Source organism: Mustelus asterias, chromosome 15, assembly GCF_964213995.1.
Source record: "Mustelus asterias chromosome 15, sMusAst1.hap1.1, whole genome shotgun sequence".
NCBI classification, from domain to species: Eukaryota; Metazoa; Chordata; class Chondrichthyes; order Carcharhiniformes; family Triakidae; genus Mustelus; species Mustelus asterias.
The window spans coordinates 37382648-37403595 of NC_135815.1; the positions used below are offsets into that span (position 1 = coordinate 37382648).

Genomic DNA, 20948 nt, shown 5'->3' on the forward strand with positions numbered 1-20948 from the left:
CAGCCAATTAATCTGAGGCGGGAAGTGCAAGGAATCCAGTATCTTATATAATTCAGTTCAGTACTTCCAAACTATTATCATTATATGTTAAGCTTTAAAATTGCAAGAGAGTTGTTTTTAGTGAACTGGACTTCCAAACTAGCTAAGTAAAAATGATATCCTGAAAGTCTAATATTTTCCATTGATATATATAGATTTATTGATTACTTCTTTTAAAAATAATCACCCTCTTTTAAAACTGCACTGTCCCTCTCGATGTGCATATTAGATGGAACATAAGTTTTAAGCCAGACATGTTCTGATATTTTAGTTGTTATTGAAATTACATATTTTAAGTATTGATGCCTAGGTCCTCTTTAGGTTGATGCTAAATATAAAATCAGATGCAAGTAAATTGTTGAAAAAAAATCAAGGTGCCTTCAATTAACATTAGTGTAAGTGAAATTTCCATTTATTTTCTATTTTTTAGATCTAGGTTGAGTGAACGAATAACAATGCTGCTGATTTAAAATAAATAACATTTGAAGTATGTATATATAAAAATGTGTGTGAGAAACATTTCACATCTCTCCATCCAGCTTACAAGTACATTGTACTGACATTTCTTTGAAAACAAGGAAAACACATTCACACAGGTGATAATTCTTGATGCCTGTGAAGCATTTCTTGTTATTAAAACATATATGTTTTACTCTCACCTTGTCTGATGATCAAACTGGTACTCCTTGGAAAGATAAATGGTTCATTTATGCTGATGGAACAAGGCTGCCTTTCAGACTGTCATTGATTTTAAATTAAAAAGTAACTGCTGTGTTCTACATGAAGAGTGACAACAATAACAAACTAGTCCTTACTTAGTGTTATTTGTTGCAAGTATAGCATGTCTTTCTATGAGAAAATAAAAGATGCCTGAGTACCTTAATCTCCGTGATCAATAGTGTAGATATCTCAATGCAGCATAACAGATAATCAATTCTTTGCAAAATTACTGAAGCAAAGCTCTCTGCTAAGCCTGTACCTTGGGTGCTCATGGGGTCTTCAGGTTCAATTGGAGGTCTATCTAAAAGATTCATTTCAATTTTTGCCCGTTTGTGCCTTAATGAATGCAATGCTGACAGTGAAGTATTAGTGGCCAATTGAAATCTCAGCAACTGTATTGTAATCCCTATAGATAATTAATCTCCAACATTTGCCTGTCAAAGCAGTGCTGCTTGATTTTATGTGGAGCTGGAAAGATTGCCAGTTTTGAAAATTAAAAAGCATTCCTTTTATATTATTCATTCTGGTAACAATTTATGATGCAGTTTGGCCGCTGAGTAGTTGTCCAAAAGCATAATTATGTTTTGATATAAACAAGATTGGTAGCTTTATTATGCAGCTACATCTTCATTGTGGGTGTTTTGATTCAGCGTTAAATCATGCAGGCTTTGTGTTTGTATGGAGACAGGCAGTGGTGTTTTGTCCTAGTTAATAACTTTCTTTGATAATTATTTGCAGACAAACAAGCGTTCATTTTGGATCACTGTGTACAGGAGATATCAAACGCAGAAGAAAAGCAGCACCTCCCCCTGGACCATCGGCAGCAGGTACTGTACATAAGCAGAATAAAATCGCCATCTTGAACCTCACTAGAGATGAACAAATAATACACCCATTTTGGAGGACTATTTCATGCTAGCCTTCAGAAATGTATTTGTCATACCTTCTATTGAAGATTTTGCCATACTGCAGGGGAAGACACTCAATCTTGAGGCTGATTTACTTGCAGCATAATTTGTGAGAATATTTGTCATTATATTTTCAGCGTATTCCTTTTGATGTTTTCCATCTCCCTTTTTCTCTGTCTATAGCAAAGAGAGCAGGCCAGAGACTTTCTCAAATTTTCAAAACAATCAAGAGGGGTGTTTTGTTAGCATTAAGTAAGGTAAATAGTTGTTTTGTCCTTAAACATATGCATTTCCTTTGCCTGTTGGATTTCTAAAAGTACAGGGGCTGATTGTTGAACAGCGTGTGGCCATCTGGGCCTAGTCACAGTACAAAGTCTTTCATGAACTGAAAGAAATGCTTTCACATCTATATGCAGCTGGTCACTTACTGCTAACACTGTATGAAGGTTAGTGTCCAATTATCATGCAGCAATGGCAGTGTTTTCATTTTGCACCAGTCAACAGTGCCAGTTTCATTTGAAGGGAAAGACAAACTGGAAGATTGACTCTTTAGAGATCAAAGGTTACTCTCCTCAGATACTAAGACAGGTCTGACTGCAGAGGTACCTGGACTCTCACAACCACCAGGATCATTTTATAGCATTTCATTGACATCTTAAAGTAGCACTTCGGATGAATTGATGGGTCTGAAGGCACCTTACTCTCCAGCATCCCACCACCATTCTCAGTATCATTGCGTGCTGCATGTTTCACAATGTTGGCATTCAAAGAGACCTGACCTTTATAGGGAAATAAAACTAACCCTGAATCAATGTCATAGCAAGACACAGACACTGATCAAGTAAATGTAATTGCAAAAATAGTGAAGCAATAGGGAGGGAATCGAAATGAGGGGACTGAGAGCGAGGAGGTTAGCTCGCAAATAGATAAGGAATGTAGACAGGGTAAGAGGGAGGTTAGACGAGTGATGGAGAAGGGAAGTGCTCAGGCTGAAGGTCTGAGATGTGTCTATTTTAATGCCAGGAGTGTAGTGAATAAAGTGGATGAGCTTAGAGCGTGGATTGCTGCTTCGAATTGTGATGTGGTGGCCATTACGGAGACTTGGATGTCTCAGGGACAGGACTGGGTGCTTCAGGTGCCGGGTTTTAGATGTTTCAGGAAGGACAGGGAGGGAGGCAAGAGAGGGGGGGAGTGGCACTGTTGATCAGGGATAGTGTCACGGCTGTAGAGAAGGTGGACGCCGTGGAGGGATTGACTACGGAGTCTCTGTGGATGGAGGTTAGGAACAGGAAGGGGTCAGTAACTTTGCTGGGTGTTTTCTATAGGCCGCCCAATAGTAACAGAGATGTTGAGGAGCAGATGGGGAAACAGATCCTGGAGAGATGTAGGAATAACAGAGTTGTCGTGATGGGAGATTTTAATTTCCCAAACATAGATTGGAATATCCCTAGGGCTAGGGGTTTGGATGGAGAGGAGTTTGTTAGGTGTGTCCAGGAGAGTTTCCTGACACAGTATGTGGATAGGCCTACTAGAGGAGAGGCTGTACTTGATCTGGTGCTGGCTAATGAACCTGGACAGGTGGAGGATCTCTCGGTGGGTGAGCATCTTGGGGATAGCGATCATAATTCTATCTCCTTCACGATAGCATTGGAAAGAGATAGGATCAGGCAGGCTAGGAAAGTGTTTCTCTGGAGTAAAGGGAAATACAGTGTCATCAGGGAGGAAATTAGACGGGTAAATTGGAAGGAGGCATTCTTGGGGAAAAGTACCGAAGGAAAGTGGAGGATTTTCAAGGAATGTTTGTCTGGAGCTCTGCATGACAACGTTCCGATGAGACAGGGGGGTGTTGGTAGGGTACGGGAACCGTGGTGCACGAAGGTTGTGATGAACCTGGTGAATAAGAAAAGAGAGGCGTACAGAAGGTTCAGAGAGCTAGGAGGTGTTAAGGATTTAGAGGAGTATACAGGATGTAGGAAGGAGCTTAAGAAGGAAATTAGGAGAGCGAGAAGGGGTCATGAGAAGACCTTGGCGGGTAAGATTAAGGAGAATCCCAAGGCTTTCTACAAATATGTCAAGAGTAAAAGGATGAGATGTGAAGGCATAGGACCCTTAAAAGGTGAAGGGGGAAAAGTTTGTGCGGAACCGTTAGAAATGGCGGAGGTGCTTAATGAATACTTTACCTCGGTATTCACGGTGGAAAGGGATCTGGGTGGTTGTACTGCTGGTTTGCGGTGGACAGAAAGGATCGAGCATGTGGACATAAAGAAAGAGGATGTGTTGGAACTATTGAATGGCATCAAGGTTGGTAAGTCGCCGGGACCGGATAGGATGTACCCCAGGTTACTGTGGGAGGCGAGGGAGGAGATTGCGGAGCCTTTGGCAATGATCTTTGCATCGTCGATGGAGACGGGAGAGGTTCCGGAGGATTGGAGGATTGCAGATGTGGTCCCTATATTCAAGAAAGGGAACAGGGACAGCCCGGGAAATTACCGACCGGTGAGTCTAACCTCAGTGGTTGGTAAGTTGATGGAGAGGATCCTGAGAGACAGGATTTATGATCATCTAGAGAAGTTTAGTATGATCAAAAGTAGTCAGCACGGCTTTGTCAAGGGCAGGTCGTGCCTTACGAGCCTGGTTGAGTTCTTTGAAAATGTGACCAAACACATTGACGAAGGAAGAGCGGTGGATGTGGTCTATATGGACTTCAGCAAGGCGTTCGATAAGGTCCCCCATGCAAGACTTCTTGAGAAAGTGAGAGGGCATGGGATCCAAGGGGCTGTTGCCTTGTGGATCCAGAACTGGCTTGCCTGCAGAAGGCAGAGAGTGGCTGTGGAGGGGTCTTTCTCTGCATGGAGGTCAGTGACCAGTGGAGTGCCCCAGGGATCTGTTCTGGGACCCTTGCTGTTTGTCATTTTCATAAATGACCTGGATGAGGAAGTGGAGGGATGGGTTGGTAAGTTTGCTGACGACACCAAGGTAGGTGGTGTTGTGGATAGTTTGGAGGGATGTCAGAAGTTGCAGCGAGACATAGATAGAATGCAAGACTGGGCGGAGAAGTGGCAGATGGACTTCAACCCGGATAAGTGTGTAGTGATCCATTTTGGCAGATCCAATGGGATGAAGCAGCAGTATAATATGAAGGGTACCATTCTTAGCAGTGTAGAGGATCAGAAGGACCTTGGGGTCCGGGTCCATAGGACTCTTAAATCGGCCTCGCAGGTGGAGGATGTGGTCAAGAAGGCGTACGGCGTACTAGCCTTCATTAATCGAGGGATTGAGTTTAGGAGTCGGGAGATAATGCTGCAGCTTTATAGGACCCTGGTTAGACCCCACTTGGAGTACTGCGCACAGTTCTGGTCACCTCATTACAGGAAAGATGTTGAAGCCATTGAAAGGGTGCAGAGGAGATTTACAAGGATGTTGCCTGGATTGGGGGGCATGCCTTATGAGGATAGGTTGAGGGAGCTTGGTCTCTTCTCCCTGGAGAGACGAAGGATGAGAGGTGACCTGATAGAGGTTTACAAGATGTTGAGAGGTCTGGATAGGGTAGACTCTCAGAGGCTATTTCCAAGGGCTGAAATGGTTGCTACGAGAGGACACAAGTTTAAGGTGCTGGAGGGTAGATACAGAGGAGATGTCAGGGGTAAGTTTTTCACTCAGAGGGTGGTGGGTGAGTGGAATCGGCTGACGTCGGTGGTGGTGGAGGCAAACTCGTTGGGGTCTTTTAAGAGACTTCTGGATGAGTACATGGGATTTAATGGGATTGAGGGCTATAGATAGGCCTAGAGGTAGGGATATGATCAGCACAACTTGTGGGCCGAAGGGCCTGTTTGTGCTGTGGCTTTCTATGTTCTATGTTCTAAATGTCTGTTTAGTTGAGTGCTTGAGCTGCTTGTTTAAGTAGCTGGTTTCTATATGGATCCTATAATGTGGCTCTGACATCTGAAACACTGTCCTCTGCATTTTCTTATCAGTACCTGTTCTTAACTGTACTGCCTTATTCTACATAATGAGAAACATTAGTTTTGCCAATCCTGTGTCATATGTGAACAATGTGCATGGGGTGACTGGATGATAGCGTAAAACACATAATATGGATTCAGGCAGATTCAATATAATGAAGTGACAGGAAATGAAAATTGGGAGAGATGCAGAACAACCAGCGGAATCAATAATCCCGTTCTACACTATTAGCCAGAGTCAAAATCACCCTCCATTCAGTTGCCTGTGGTCCTTATATTTAGTGATGGTGTATCGCTTGTGGTATCTAATTCCTAACCTGAGACTTGTAAGTGATTACTCCAGCAGTTTGGGGACCAGTTGGGATTCTGGTGGCCTAATGCCTCCTTCTGCAGGTTCTTGAGAGAGAAGCATAGAGGCATCGACATTTACAGCATACAGGGAGTTTGATGGTACTCTGCTAGAGCAATCTAAATTCTCATATTGCCTTGTTCTTCCAATGGCCTTCTCTCCCCCCCTGCTTCAAATATTTAAATACTTGAAAAATATAGTGGTTTTTGTCTCAAACACGCTTCACAGTTAAAATTCCATACTCCACCAACAATTCTGGGTAACAAAATTTCTTCACAGCTGTTTCCTCATTCTCTTTTCTTCCCTGGTTTTAAATTGATGAGTTCTTGTCACTGACTTTCCAGCCAGAACATTTATTCTTTCCCTATTGACTCTATCAAAAGAGTTCATAATCTATTACATTTCCTCATTACTTTTCATGTTCCAATGAACTTTTCTCACAAGTAAATTTCTCATCACAAATATAATGGGGGCAATTCTCTAGCCCCACGTGCCCCCGCAAAAATCGCATTATGGCCATAGAAACCAGGAAGGGTATGAACCAGATTAGCATATTTAAAATCCTGATTTAAGTATGCAAAGTTGATTTAAAGCCAAATTCACCCGGCTCTCGGTATTCACCCAACCTTCTGGCGCAACGGGAACCCGGCACAAATCACTACTGGTCTCCACAAACAGAATCCAGACATGATGACCACCCGGGGGCTTGGAGGCCATTGAAGCTCCCGAGTGGTCAGGAACATGGCTGGGCAGTGCCCTGGCATTGCCTCCCTGGTGTTTGGCACTGGCCAGAGGCAGGGCCTAAAGGGAGTCTCTGAAGGGGTAGGGCCTGAGTTGACCCCATAGTGGGGTATCGCTCACTTGCGGTGGTGGGAAATTGGATGAGGGAAGGGGCGATGCCCCAATGCTGCTGAGCATGGATGAGGAGCGGGCCAGGTCACCCTTATGCCTGCATGATGTTGGGGGGCGTTACCCGGCCATTTAGTGATTGGGGGTACGTTGCCTCTTCATGGTCAAGGGGTTGGGTTGTTTTGCACATCTGCGGGGGTTTGTGATGTCTCTGGGGGGGTCCTTCAACTTAACTTTGAGATTGGGGTGCTCTTTAAACTGATCTCTGAGGAGCCAGACTTGTTGGGTCCCACAAGTCCCTTTGCCACTGTAATCTACCCAAGCTCAAGACTAAGTGTGGATGAATTGTGACCTGGATCGCGCCAACCCACCCTGCAGAATTCTCACCGCTTTTCCCACTGGAGCTGACATTTAGGGCTGGATTCTTCAATCATTTGCCCCGCTGTCAGCAAGAATGGAGAATTTGGACCTTAGTTAAAACTCCATTCACTACAGCGCCACCAGAGAATCTCAGCTTTGGACGAGATCTAGGTTTCCGGTGTTAGTCATGTTTTTGGGAGAATTCCGCCCCGTGTTGAGCAATTCTGTATGCTCTCCATAGTCCTGCAACTAACCCGCTCATATCCACGCTGTTGTGATTGGTTAGCTTAACTGACAATGGCGCAAGATTATGGATGGGCAGAATGTGGCATGCCTGTACCACTGGACACTCTCAGCAGATTGAATGAACTCAATACAGTAACCCAGAATACTGAGGTCAGAAAAGAGAACCTCTTATAAATGGAATGCTTGCGCTCTATAAACTGAGGAACCTTTATTGGAGTTAAAATCTGCACATTGGAAACTCAGCTGCACCTTGAGTTGTCATTTTCTCCAAAATAGACTGAAGTGCAGATTACTGTTTATCGATGACTGCACGGATGCAGCTAGTGGACTCCTCCATACTTCTGCCCTGACCTTGCAGCATATTTTGTGTGGAATGAAATTAATCATTTGGAGCTGCGGGGGCATTAGTAAAGAGTGCCAGCCCATGTTTGCAGCTCCTCATGTATAGGCACTGGAGGAAGCTAAAAGGATGCAGACTTTATGCCATTCCCTGGAGAGATTGTAATATTTGTGCAGACTACTTGCAGCCCGTTGGTGCTGGACAGGCTCAATGGTGCTATTGGTCACTGCCATTACAAACTTAATAGAGCCAACAAGATCTTCAAAGCCCTGAGCAACTGTGGTGTTCAGGCCATGTTCATTTCAGTTGCCACATTTTTTTAAGACTGTAACTTTGAATTTCTCTCACTCCTGACTGTGGTAAACCTATCAGAAGCAGTATTATCTTTCCAACCCCAATTAAACTTTGACCTGCTTTCTCCTGCACAAATGCAGAAGTTCAAATGGGATTTCAGCCGTTTAACTGTTAGTCAGCTGCCTCACCAGTGCCAAAGCATCATTGGCTAGCCGGCTGTGCAGGCAGAAACTTGTACAATTTGCACATGCTTCTGAAAACAATAAATCCTCTCAGAAATAACAGCAGTGTGCGTTTATATAGCACCTTTAATGTAATAGAAAGTCCCTGCTTCACAGTCGCATTATCAAATAAAATTCAACATCGGACCACATTAGGAAGCATTAAGGCAGATGAAAACTTGGTCAATGAAGTAGGTTTTAAGCAGAGACTTAATGGAAGAGGGAAAGGTGGAGAGTAGAAGATGGTTAGGCAGAGAATTCCCTAGCTTAGGGCCTGCACAGCTGAAACAATGGCTGCTAATGGAGTAGCAAAGGAAATGAGGCTTTAGTAACGCATCATCATCCTTGACCAGCATAGCAAAAGCACTTTCCAGACTCCCATTTCATTCCATTAACAAATATAGTGAGAATATTTAAAAATAAGCAATAGTTTTCTTCAAAATGCTTATACATTTCAGCTTATGCAAAAAAAAGCAGAAGAGTTAATTTTTCGCCATCCGAAAAACAATACAATTTGCTTGATTTATACTATTTGTTTCGTGCTGATATTCAATACACTTTCCTCTTTGTATTGAACAACAGAATTAATATTGATACACCCAAATATTGATTTCTGAATTTACAGCTAGTTTTCAGGTCTGAATCAAAGTCAGTGTCACAGCTTGAAATTGCTAGTTAAGTAATGAATAGCCCTCTTTACATCTGTAACCTTTGTAAATGATTTTAGAAGATTTTATGCAGTGTGTTGGCCATTTGTTTGACTATGAAATCATCCCAGTTGAAATGACTGTTGTACCACAAATGGAACAGAATTATGTTTTGTTTCAGTCATCTTAGTTAGTCATGTTAACTATGAACTATACATCTTAAATCTAGCAAAAAAGTCATAACGCAAAAATATTTGCAGTCTTTATATAAAATAATTAGATTACAATTAATATACAATTCCTACTTTTACAGTTATTCTGGAGTCCTAGTTTGTACTTGTAATTTTTTTTTGCATTTCATTAAACTGATTTATCTGAATGCACAATTCAGAATCTATGAAAATACTGCCTAAGTATGCAGGAGGATATGCATATCCGTAAACCCCATACCCTATATGAAACAATGTCTCTGACTTTAAAACACTAAAAAATCTTGTATCCCTACAGTATGGCTTCCCATCCAACATCAATACAGCCACTTTAGGATCCAAATTACTAAACAAACTGCCAATTAGGCCTGCAGTCAGTTGGATAGATTAGTGGCTATAGAGGCTGATACAAGATTTTCATCTCTTGAGCCAATTACGCAAGTGAATTACCATCCACTGTATGCCTTGGAAGATTTGAAGGAAAAGAAGGCTGGGCTGTGACAGTTGTAAATGAGATATAAGGCTAAAAGTGGATTGTAAATATTGCCCAGGATGAGATCTTTCCACAAATAATTATAAAGCATTTATGTTATGAAGTGTATTTTATGAAGGAGGCTGTAGAAATAATAATTCTGTTTCTTTAACCCTTAAATGCATAAATGCAAGGCTACATTTCCAGTTAATTATTACTCATTGAGTGGGTCATATTTAATAGAGGCGACAGGGATCTTGCCCACTGAATGGAGAGCCAGCAAGAAGCCAGCATCACCTCCTCTAGCGAAGACCCACCATATTAAATGCTGCTCAGGCACTTGAGTGGACAGTAGTGGGCCTTCCCCAGCACTGACCACTTGAGTGCCTGAGCCGCAAGGACTCCGGGGGCGGAAGTTCTGCTCACTGAGAGCTGCCGGTTAGAGGCCAGTAGCTCTGTTGAATGGCAACGCTACCAGGGGGGCAGTGACTGCTGCCAGTATGATACCCTCCTGAGGCCTAGCATCACCACCTCCTAGGCCAGAGATTTGGTTGGGGGGGTTTTAATGCCAATAATGGTGGGATCTGACCCTTCAGTAGGCATTCATTGCCCATTTAGAGGTCTCAGTTGGCTACAGCATGGCCTCCCCCCCACAGATTTACTCAGGGTGGAGGTGCGTAGGTAGCAGGTTCCCCATCCTCCCGCCTGATTAAATGCCCCCCCCCAAACACACAATGGCAAGGGGCATTCAATTCCACCAAATGTGCTTAAAGGAGACCATTGTTAACGATTTCATGTTTTGGTGAGGGTGCGATGTCGGGGGGTGGGTGGGGGGGTCAGATTGCCAGTGCACTCCCCCTACTGGCAAGAATCACACTTTGCCTCATTTGTTCTCGAAGTGGTATAAGATTTGATTGTTTTCTCTCCAAAAAAAAATGGACATGATTCCCGTTTTCACGCTCGTTCAGCACTTCGAATTTGTTTGGTAAGATTGCCCCCAGAGAGTATGCATACATTGTTCTTTTTCTAATTGCTGGCATGTGACAAGGGGAATCCCGCAGGGGTCTGTGCTGGGGCCTCAACTTTTTAGAACTTACATTAATGACTTAGGTGAAGGGACTGAAGGCACGGTAGCTAAACGTACAGATGACACAAAGGTAGGTAATAAAATATGTTGCAAAGAGGACATAAAGAGATCGCAATATCTTAAGTGATTGGGCAAAAATCTGGCAGATAGCATATAATGTGGAGAAAATGTGAAGTTGTTAACTTTGGCAGGAAGAATAAAAAAGCAGAGTATTACTTAAACAGAGAATAGCTGCAGAATTCCGAAGTGCAAAGGGATGAGGTGTTCTAGTGCATGAATCACAAAAGCTTAGTGTGCAGGTACAGCAAGTAATTAAGAAGGCTAATGGAATACTATCCTTTATTACAAGAAGAATAGAGCATAATAGTGAGGATGTTATGCTTCATTTATACAGAACATTTTGCTGTGTGAAGTTTTTTTCTCCTTATTTAAGGAAGCACGTAAATGTGTTGGTGGACGTTTACAGTTTGATATCCAGAATGAATGGATTATCTGATGAGGATGGGTTAAACAAACCAGGGCTTGTTTCCACTAGAGTTTGAAAGACTTGATTGAAGTATATAAGATCCTGAACAGTATTGACCAGGTGGATGTGGGAAGGATGCTTCCTCTTGTGGGTGAGTCCAGAGCTATGAGGCACTGTTTTAAAACTGGGAGTTGGCCTTTTAGGACAGAGATGAGAGATTCTTTTTATCTCAGAGGGTTGTGTGACTTTGGAATTCTCCGCCAGAGAAGGTGGTGGAGGTGGGGGTCATTGAATATTTTTAAGACAAAAATTGATAGATATTTGTTGGGCAAGTAAATCAAATGTTATTGGGGAATGTGGAATTCAAAACTCAAATAGATCAGCCACGATCTTATTGAATGGCCTACTTCTGCTCCTATTTCATATGTTCATAGGTATTCTCACAGGCAGCAAACCAAGAAGCAAAATATACTGATTATCTTTCACTTTCAATTACATTTTACAGAGAAAAATAAATGATTGAGGCATGCACATTGAATTAAGATAGATGCAATAATATCAGAAACAAATTTCTAAAAAAAAAATTAAAAGTATGTTTTTATCATAATGGAGAAATGTAATATTCTGTAAATATAAAATTAGTTTTTAAGTCTATAAGAAATAGGAACAGGAATAGGCCGTTCAGCCCCTTGAGTCTGTCTTGCCATTCAGTAGGATCATGGCTGATCCAACATGCCTCAAATCCATTTCCTGCCCTTTCCCATAACACTTGATTCCCTTACAGATCAAAAATGTATCTATCTGAGCCTTAACTATACACAAGGACTCTGCCCTCACAGCTCTCTGTGGCAAGGAGTTCCAAAGACACAACCCTCTGAGAGAAGAAATTCCTCCTCATCTCAGTCTTAAATTGGCACCCCTTTATTCTGAGACTATGCCCTCTTGTCCTAGACTCTCCCATGAAGGGAAGCATCCTTTCAACATTTACCTAGTATATGTTTCAATAAGATCACCTCTCATTCTTATAAATTCCAGTGAATAGAGTCCCAACCTGTTTAACGTTTCCTCATAAAACAATCCCTCCATACCAGGGATCATCCTAATCAACCTTCTCTGAACTGTCTCCAATGAAATAATATATTTCCTTAAATAAGGAGATCAAAACTGTTCACAGTAGTCCTGATGTGGTCTCACCAGTACTATCTTTGATTTGATTTATTATTATCACATGTATTAGTATACAGTGAAAAGTATTGTTTCTTGCGCATTATAAAGACAAAGCATACCATATATAAGGAAGGAAAGGAGAGAGTTCAGAATGAAATGTTACAAATCATAGCTAGGTTGTAGAAAAAGATCAACTTAATGCGAGGTAGGTCCATTCAAAAGTCTGATGGCAGCAAGGAAGAAGTTCTTGAGTTGGTTGGTACGTGTCCTCAGACTTTTGCATCTTTTCCCGAAGAAAGAAGATGGAAGAGAATATGTCCGGGGTGCATGGGGTCCTTGATCACACTGACTGCTTTTGCGTGGCAGTGGGAAGTGTAGACAGTGGCAATGGATGGGAGGCTGCTTTGAGTGATGGACTGGGCTTCGTTCACAATCCTTTGTAGTTTATTGCAGTCTTGGACAGAGCAGGAACCATACCAAACTGTGATCCAACTAGAAAGAGTGCTTTCTATGGTGCATTAGTAGAGGTTGGTGAGAGTTGTAGCGGACATGCCAAATTTCCTTTGTCTCCTGAGAAATTAGAGGCATTGGTCGGCTTTCTTAACTATAGCACCTGCATGGAGGGACCAGGATAAGTTGTTGGTGATCTGGACACCTAAAAAACCTGAAGCTCTCGACCATTTCTACTTCATCCCCATTGATGTAGACAAGGGCATACCCTCCACTACACTTCCTGAAGTCGATGACTATCTCCTTCATTTTGTTGACATTGAGGGAGAGATTATTGTCATTGCACCAGTTCACCAGATTCTCTTTCTCTTTCCTGTACTGTGTCTCGTCATTGTTTGAGATCCAACCCACAAAGGTGGTGTCATCAGCAAACTTGAAAATCGAGTTGGAGGGGAATTTGGCCATACAGTCAGAGGTGTATAAGGTGTATATTAAGGGGCTGAGGACACAGCCTTGCGGAGCACCAGTGTTGAGGATGATCATGGAGGAGATGTTGTTGCCTATCCTTACTGACTGTGTGCAGTTGAAGCAAGACTTTCCTACTCTCATACTCCAACCGTCTTGAAATAAGGGTCAACATTCCATTAACCTTACTGATGAGCTGCTGTACCTGTGTGCTAGCTTTCTGTGTTTCAAGCACAATTCACTTTGTGTTGCAGCTTTTTGCAATTTTTCTGTATTTAAATACTATTTTTTTGTTCTTCCTTAGAAAATGAACAACTTCACATTCTCCCACATTACACTCCACTTGCCCACTTATTTAACCTATCAATATCTCTTTGTAAACTGTTTACTTCCCTCTCACAACTTGCCTTTCCACCTATTTTTGTGTCATCTGCAAATTTGGCTACAGTACTCCTCCACGTCATTAATATATATTGTAAACAGTTGTGGTCCCTGCGCTGATCCCTGTGGGACCCCACTGGTTATAGGTCGCCAACCTGAAAAAAAATCCTTTATTCCCACTAGCTGTTTCCTTCCTATTAGCCAATTCTCTATCTATGCCAATATACTACTTCCAACATCATGGGCTTTTGTTTTATGACTTAACTTTTTGTGAGGTACCTTGTCAAACACCTTCTGGAGGTCCAAATATAACACATATTCTGGTTCTCTTCTATCCATGCCGGTTGAGACTTTCTTGAAAAACTCTAATAAATTAGTCAGACACAATTGCTTTTCATGACACCATGCTGACTCTACTTGATTAGATTATGATTTTCCAAATGTGCTGTTATTGCTTCCTTAGTAATTGATTCCAACATTTTTCCAACAATAGATGTTAGGCTAATTGGCCAATAGTTACCTAATTTTTGCCTCCCTCCCTTTTTGTATAGGGATGTCATATTGACAATCCTCTGGTAATTCTGCCGAATCCAAGGACTTTTGGAAAATTACAACCAATCCCGTGTCACGTCATCTCCGTGTCTACTTTTGGAATCTATGGATGCAAGCCATCAGGGCAGGGAATTTGTCTGCTTTTAGCCCCATTAGTTTATCTAATACTTCTTCTCGAGTGATGGTACTTAATTTACAAACTGTAGATGGTGTAAACATACATCTCTGTTTTCCCCCAATTCTCTCACCCCAACCCTACCCTTACGCGTTTATACTTTCAGTAACCCAAGATTTGTCCAGTAGTCAAGGATTGATGCATGACTTTGAAATCCAAGAGGAACAGACTGATGAAGAAGAAATTCTATCTCACAATCGCAGCCACTATTTCAGATACTGGCACTCTGCAAACTTTGGAGGATAATATTGTCCTCTTTGCTGTCTCTCCTCCATTCTCCTCTCATGCTGTGGCCCAAAGGTGATTGCTACTATAGCACCAAGTGATCTGACCAGAAACCTTCCAGTCATAACCCAGGATCTCTCTGTGTGTAATACCAATCTCAGTTGACTTCACCAATCATAATTAACTCTCCAAACAACCAAGCAGTCTCATGCAGAGCCAGTAAAGATTAATCAGCCACTAACCTGCAAGTTGCTGTTGATCCTGTTAAATAGAGCTGGAGGGCTGTCTTCCTGTTGTTAAACAAATGTGCAGCTATCTGTGTTTAAGAAAGGGCACCAACTGGAGCAACTAGTTCGAAAAAGCAATGCTGGTGAGTTACTCACTGAGTGATGTTACGGTGTGCCTACTCTGCATACTCCTGGCTCTTAACACCCCTTAGCGCAGTTAGCGCCACAGTTTACATGCATAGGGCAGATGCTACTTTGCTATCAAAATGGTACCGAAACTATGAGCAATGCAGAGCCCCAAATTTGCAATTTCAGAAATGAAATTTGATTTGATTTATTATTGTCACATGTATTAGTATACAGTGAAAAGTATTGTTTCTTGCTATACAGACAAAGCATACCATGCATCAGAGAAGGAAAGGAGAGAGTGCGTAATGTAGTGTTACAACATAGCTAGGGTGTAGAGAAAGATCAACTTAATATGAGGTAGGTCCATTCAAAAGTCTGATGGCAGCAGGGAAGAAGCTGTTCTTGAGTCGGTTGGTACGTGTCCTCCGACTTTTACATATTTTTCCCGGCGGAAGAAGATGGAAGAGAGTATGTCCGGGGTGCGTGGGGTCCTGGATTATGCTGGCAGCTTTTCCGAGGCCGTGGGAAATATAGCCAGAGTCCGTGGATAGGGTGCTGGTTTGCGTGATGGACTGGGCTTCATTCATGACCCTTTGTAGTTTTTTGCAGTCTTGGACAGAGCAGGAACCATACCAAACTGTGATGCAGCCAGAAAGAATGCTTTCTATGGTGCATCTGTAAAAGTTGGTGAGAGTCATAGTGCACATGCCAAATTTCCTTAGCCTCCTGAGAAAGTAGAGGCATTGGTGGGCTTTCTTAACTGTAGCATCTGCATGGAGGGACCAGGATAGGTTGTTAGTGATTTGGACACCTAGAAACGTGAAGCTCTTCACCATTTCCATTTCGTCCCCATTGCTGTAGACAGGGGCGTGCCCTCCACTACGCTTCCTGAAGTCCATAACTATCTCCTTCGTTTTGTTGACATTGAGGGAGAGATTATTGCCATCGCACCAGCTCACCAGATTCTCTATCTCTTTCCTGTACTCCGTCTTATCATTGTTTGAGATCCGACCCACAACGGTGGTGTCATCAGCAAACTTGAAAATCGTGTTTGAGGGGAATTTGACCATGCTGTTGTCGGTGTATAAGGAGCACAGTAAGGGGCTGAGCACACAGCCTTGTGGGACACCGGTGTTGAGGATGATCATGGAGGAGATGTTGTTGCCTTTCCTTACTGATTGAATTCGAGAACTTGTTACAACCTGTGCATAGCTCACAAACACGCACACATCACATCTTCTTTTCCCTACTGCTTCTGATTCTAATATTAAGTGGATGTTGCTTTTTTTTGACAAACTGATCTTTTACTGACTAAGCAAATCCTACAGGCTACCCTCTTGAAAAAAAATAATTGATCTGTCACATCATCCCAGTGATTCTCTCATTATTTGATGGGACTATTCTGATGTATGTAGAGGAATTCTGAGCACTATCTACCTGCAGTATTTTGGGAGAGAAGAAGAAAGCTTACACTGGTATGATTATTTTAATTAGGGATTACTCAATTGATGAGTGACTCAGTGGGTAGCACTCTCTCCCACTTTGAATCACGACTCTTGAAGCCCCCTAATTTAAACTTCCAGTGCTACTGTCAGAGGTGTCATCTTTTGGAGCGTTTGAGGACTCTGGGTCTGTACTCAATGGAGTTTAGAAGGATGGGGGGAATCTCATTGAAACTTACAGAATACTGAAAGGCCTTGATAGAGTGGACTTGGGGAAGATGTTTCCATTAGTAGGAGAGACTAGGATCTGAGGGCACAGCTTCAGACTAAAGGGACGACCCTTTAGAACTGAGATGAAAAGGAATTTCTGCAGCCAGGGTAGTGAATCAATGGAATTCATTGCCACAGAAGACTATGGAGACCAAATCATTGAATGTATTTAAAATCGAGATAGAGAGCTTCTTAATTGGTAAGGGGATCAAAGGTGACAGGTGTTAGCGCGAGTGAACAGATACCACACCACTCGCACCCAGAGCCAAGATCGATAGCAGCACAGTTTATTATAGTGTTTTACGTCGACGGAGGTACAATCAGGACACAGACAAGACAGTCCCGTAAAGTACTCTGCTTGCCCGCCAAAACGGAGTACAGTTATAGTAACGATCTGTTTTGATATGTAAATGGTTTGTGAGTGGTTTCCTGATATAATCATCCTGTTTCAATAGGTTTGTGGGTGTGGAGTTTGATGTGTAAATGGTTTTCTTTTATAGTTATCCCGTTAATGGGTTTTCTGGTCTAGAGTTTTAATATGTAAAGTTTGGTTTAAGAGTGTGATAATTGCTTTATGTCTCTGAATTCCTTTGGACAATGGGTGTTTGATGGGATGTCAGGAAGTTTTCCAGGTCTCAAGATATTTTCTGAATAGCATATTGATGCGAGTTCCTGAGTCTTTGTCAACCTGGTTTTTGTGTTTAAAATATGTCTGCTTACCTTACTCACACCTTTCTGGCTGAATGCTGTCCTGTTTTGCTTCATTTATCGAGTTACAGTTTAAGAAATATTCTAATCCTAATACCCACAAAATTTATGCCCGCCTACAGTCCCCCCTGTCGGTCAAAAGTGAATTTTTGTTGTTTATTTCCTTTTCACTTTTCTAACCGATCTTTCTCCCCTTTATTATATTTTGTGTCCGGTGCTTCCTGCCTCCGTACGCTGCAGTCGTACAGTTTAGGGGAGTCCCGGAGTTTGTCAAATCATGTGTAGGCGGGAGTAATCATCCCGCTTGGCTACTTGCCCCATCATACCAATTGTTCTAACTAAGTTCTTATGTGCTTTCATTCTCTTCCGCTGGCGGTAGGTATAACATGTAACCAATCCCCAGGAAAGGGCTAAGATGAGTTGGATGACCACCAGTGTGTGCGATGTAATTCGGACCCAGGGGTGGATGTTTACATTTAGACCCCAGTCCCACACCTTCTGTACCCATGTTTGACTTCGTAACGCCGTCTCGGTATCTTGTTCCAAGGTTTTGATGTGTGACTGTAACCGGTGGTATAATCGGACGGAGTGTCCTACTTTAAGTCGGAGCTCCCTTAGGACTTCGGTCAGGTGTGGGATGGGGGCTTGCTCGGGTTCTTGGTAGTCTCTTAGGTTGTCTTTTAGGGGGTCTGTGGCATTAAAGGCTATGGTCTGCCTATTTCGGATATTGGTGATGTGAGCTTGACCTATAGTGACTGGCTTGCGAGGGGTAAAACAGAAGTTAGGGTCGGGGATTGGGCATGTTAATCCGTTATATGTGAATGATGTACGTGTGGTGGCTACACAGTATCTACCCCGCCCCCCGTATCCTGCCCGGGCGAAATGTGGGTCTACGGGTATAATCTCTAAGGTGCAGTCCTGTGTTCGGTTAAACCCACATTCTGCTGCCTCTCCTTGTCTCAGTGGGTGAGGACAGATGGTGACCTCTCCCCTCTGCTTGCACCCTGCGAGAGAAACACTGGACATTATGCCATGTTTGGAGATGGCCATGTTTTCGGTTATGTGGTAGCGGAGGGAAGCATTGCCCCTAACAACACCAATATTTTCAATTCGGAAGATGGGGAATGGTCCAGCGTCCTGTGTGACCGTTGGAATTAGCAGAACCATTCCTATCCCGGTGCCCTCACTAACCTCGCAGTCGGGGATTACTGGATATACTCGTGTCATCCCCTTCAGGGTCCGGTCATCCAGCACCCCCTTCTGATCTGCGAGTTGCGCTAGTTGGGCGCTGTCGATCCAATCGGGCACTTCCCCCCTGTGTACCTGGTCCAAATTGTGTCGTACTTGTGCCACCATCCACTGACCATATGCATGGCATAACTGTCCCTGTTGTACCCGGGCAGTGTCTTCCCTTTCCCTGTCTATGAGGCGATTGATAGTTCGGGCATGTGCTTCTAACACTGCAATCCCATCTAGTTGGATATGGGCGCCCGCTTCCCCTAAGAATGCTTGTTCCGCCTGCTGGTCTAATGACCGCTGTAATATGTTTTTCATTACCCCTTTCAGCTGTTCAATTTTACTGTTGAGGCCCTGGATGTCAATGGAGTTAATCATTGTGTCTCCTGTATTCAGCCCTGTGAGCATATCATTGATAATACCCCGTTTGCTTCGGTATGTGTTGGTGTTTATGTTTCCCCTGTAGTGTGTGGCCCCCATTGCGTCAATGGCCCGTTTTATGGTCTCTCTCTCTAACATCTGATACAAGTTCTGTACCTGTTCTGAGCAATGCCTGGGTACCTGGATTCCTGAAATGTCGATCAGGACAGGTACCACCTCATGTTTTACGTTGTCGTACACAATTTCCCCCTCGTTCCACAACACCAGTCCTCCCTCCGGTCCCCTGCTTTGCAAGGGACAGGGTAAGATTTCGGGCCTTGTGGTCGTGGGGGCCCGCGTTGGAAGCGGTGCAAAACATACATACAATGAGACTGCGGGAGCCTCAACAAGTCCGTAATAGCCGCAAATGTCCATGTTTGAATTCAAAGTGTCCTGTGGTCGGGCCTCTTGTGGGTTGTCGGGGAGGGCGCAGAGAGTCCCAAAAACGCACTGGTCTCTGTTCTGGAGGTCCCGCTGTTGAATGCATGTTCGGAGTCCTTCTAAAGTGCAAGTGAAGCAGATCTCGTTGATACCCGGGTAAACTTGTAGCCATGCGTTAAGATAAGTTCTACTGTTCATAGGGTCCGGTCCAGCTGGCACACATAGTGCCTCGGATGTGTTGAAGGCTACCCCGTGGAATCGCGGGTAGATGGGGTGTTCTTTGGGTGCCACACTCGTCAGGAAGGTCGCCGCGAGGATCATTCTCCAAGTGGTCCACATGGTTCTGGAGAGGGGTTGGGGGAGGATATATAAAACCTGGTGGCCGCCAGTCGTTAGGTTCATATTAGGTGATGAACTTGTCTTACTTATCTTATTCTTATTTCTATCTACATATATACATTCATGCCTCGGTTGGCATATAGTTCCTTTAGTGTTGGAAAATAAAGGTTGTTATTTCGATTTCCGCTGTAAGGACAAAGATGGTTAAGGGCCAATACGTGGAGTGGACGGAGCATCCTCTGTCCTTTCAGTCAGTCTGCTCTGTCCTCTTTCCCCGTGGTGATAGGATTTTAATTGCGACCAATGTTTCCATCGGCCTTTTCCTTTCACATCGACACACGCACATGTATCGCTGGTAAGGATAACCTCGTGGGGTCCCATCCATTTCGGTGCAAACCCGGGTCGGTCTGGGGCAATCCGAATCAAAACCCTATCCCCTACTCGAGGGAGGGTGGGGGTATGACTGACATTTTCCTTTTTAGCCTGGTCTCTAATGGCTTGCTGGTCCCTGGCTGTGTGGTGCAGGTCTCGGAGTTGTGAATCTAAGTGTTGCACATATCGTTTGAGCTTGTCCCGGAGGGGTGTCATTTCTTCCCCTCCCACGGCGATGTTTTCGGGGAGTCGCATTGCTCTCCCGGTCATTAGTTCGAACGGGGTGAGCCCTATGGTTCGACCTGGGGTGGCCCGTAGGCGCATCAGGATACAGGGAAGGACATCCACCCACCCCTGACCTGTTTCTGCGATAGTTTTTGCTATCGTGTTCTTGAGGGTGCGATTCATTCTCTCTACCATTCCAGCACTCTGGGGGTGGTATGGTATATGGAACCGCTGTCGGATCCCTAAGGTTTTACATGCATGTTTCATTACCTTGCCTGTGAAGTGTGTCCCCTGGTCGGAATCCAGTTGTAACGGGACTCCCCATCTGGGTATTATCTCATATGCTAAGATGTGGGCTACAGTGGTTGCCCCGCAATCCCGGGTTGGGAAGGCTTCTACCCATCGGGTGAACTGGTCAATGAGGACCAGGCAGTACTTCTTTCCACGACTGGTGGGTAGAGGGCCGATGAAGTCAATTTGGAGGTTTTCCCAAGGTCCCTTTGGTCTGGGTTGGTTTGCTAGTTTAACCTTCAGGGGCCGGCCAGGGTTATGCTGTGCGCATATGATGCATCTTTGGCAGTGCTTAGCTACATCCCGCCCCATCCCTGGCCACCA

At 43.6% G+C, this 20948-nt stretch overlaps 1 protein-coding gene across 4 annotated transcripts in view; it reads left to right on the top strand.

Moving 5' to 3' along the window:
* Nucleotides 1-20948, top strand: part of gpatch2 (G patch domain containing 2) — a 265071-nt gene that overhangs the window by 227889 nt on the left and 16234 nt on the right. For all 4 annotated transcript variants that reach the window (XM_078229773.1, XM_078229775.1, XM_078229771.1 and 1 more), the window contains one exon: nucleotides 1498-1586. In XM_078229773.1, the coding sequence (XP_078085899.1) occupies nucleotides 1498-1586 (89 nt within the window). The remainder of the gene's footprint in view (nucleotides 1-1497; nucleotides 1587-20948) is intronic.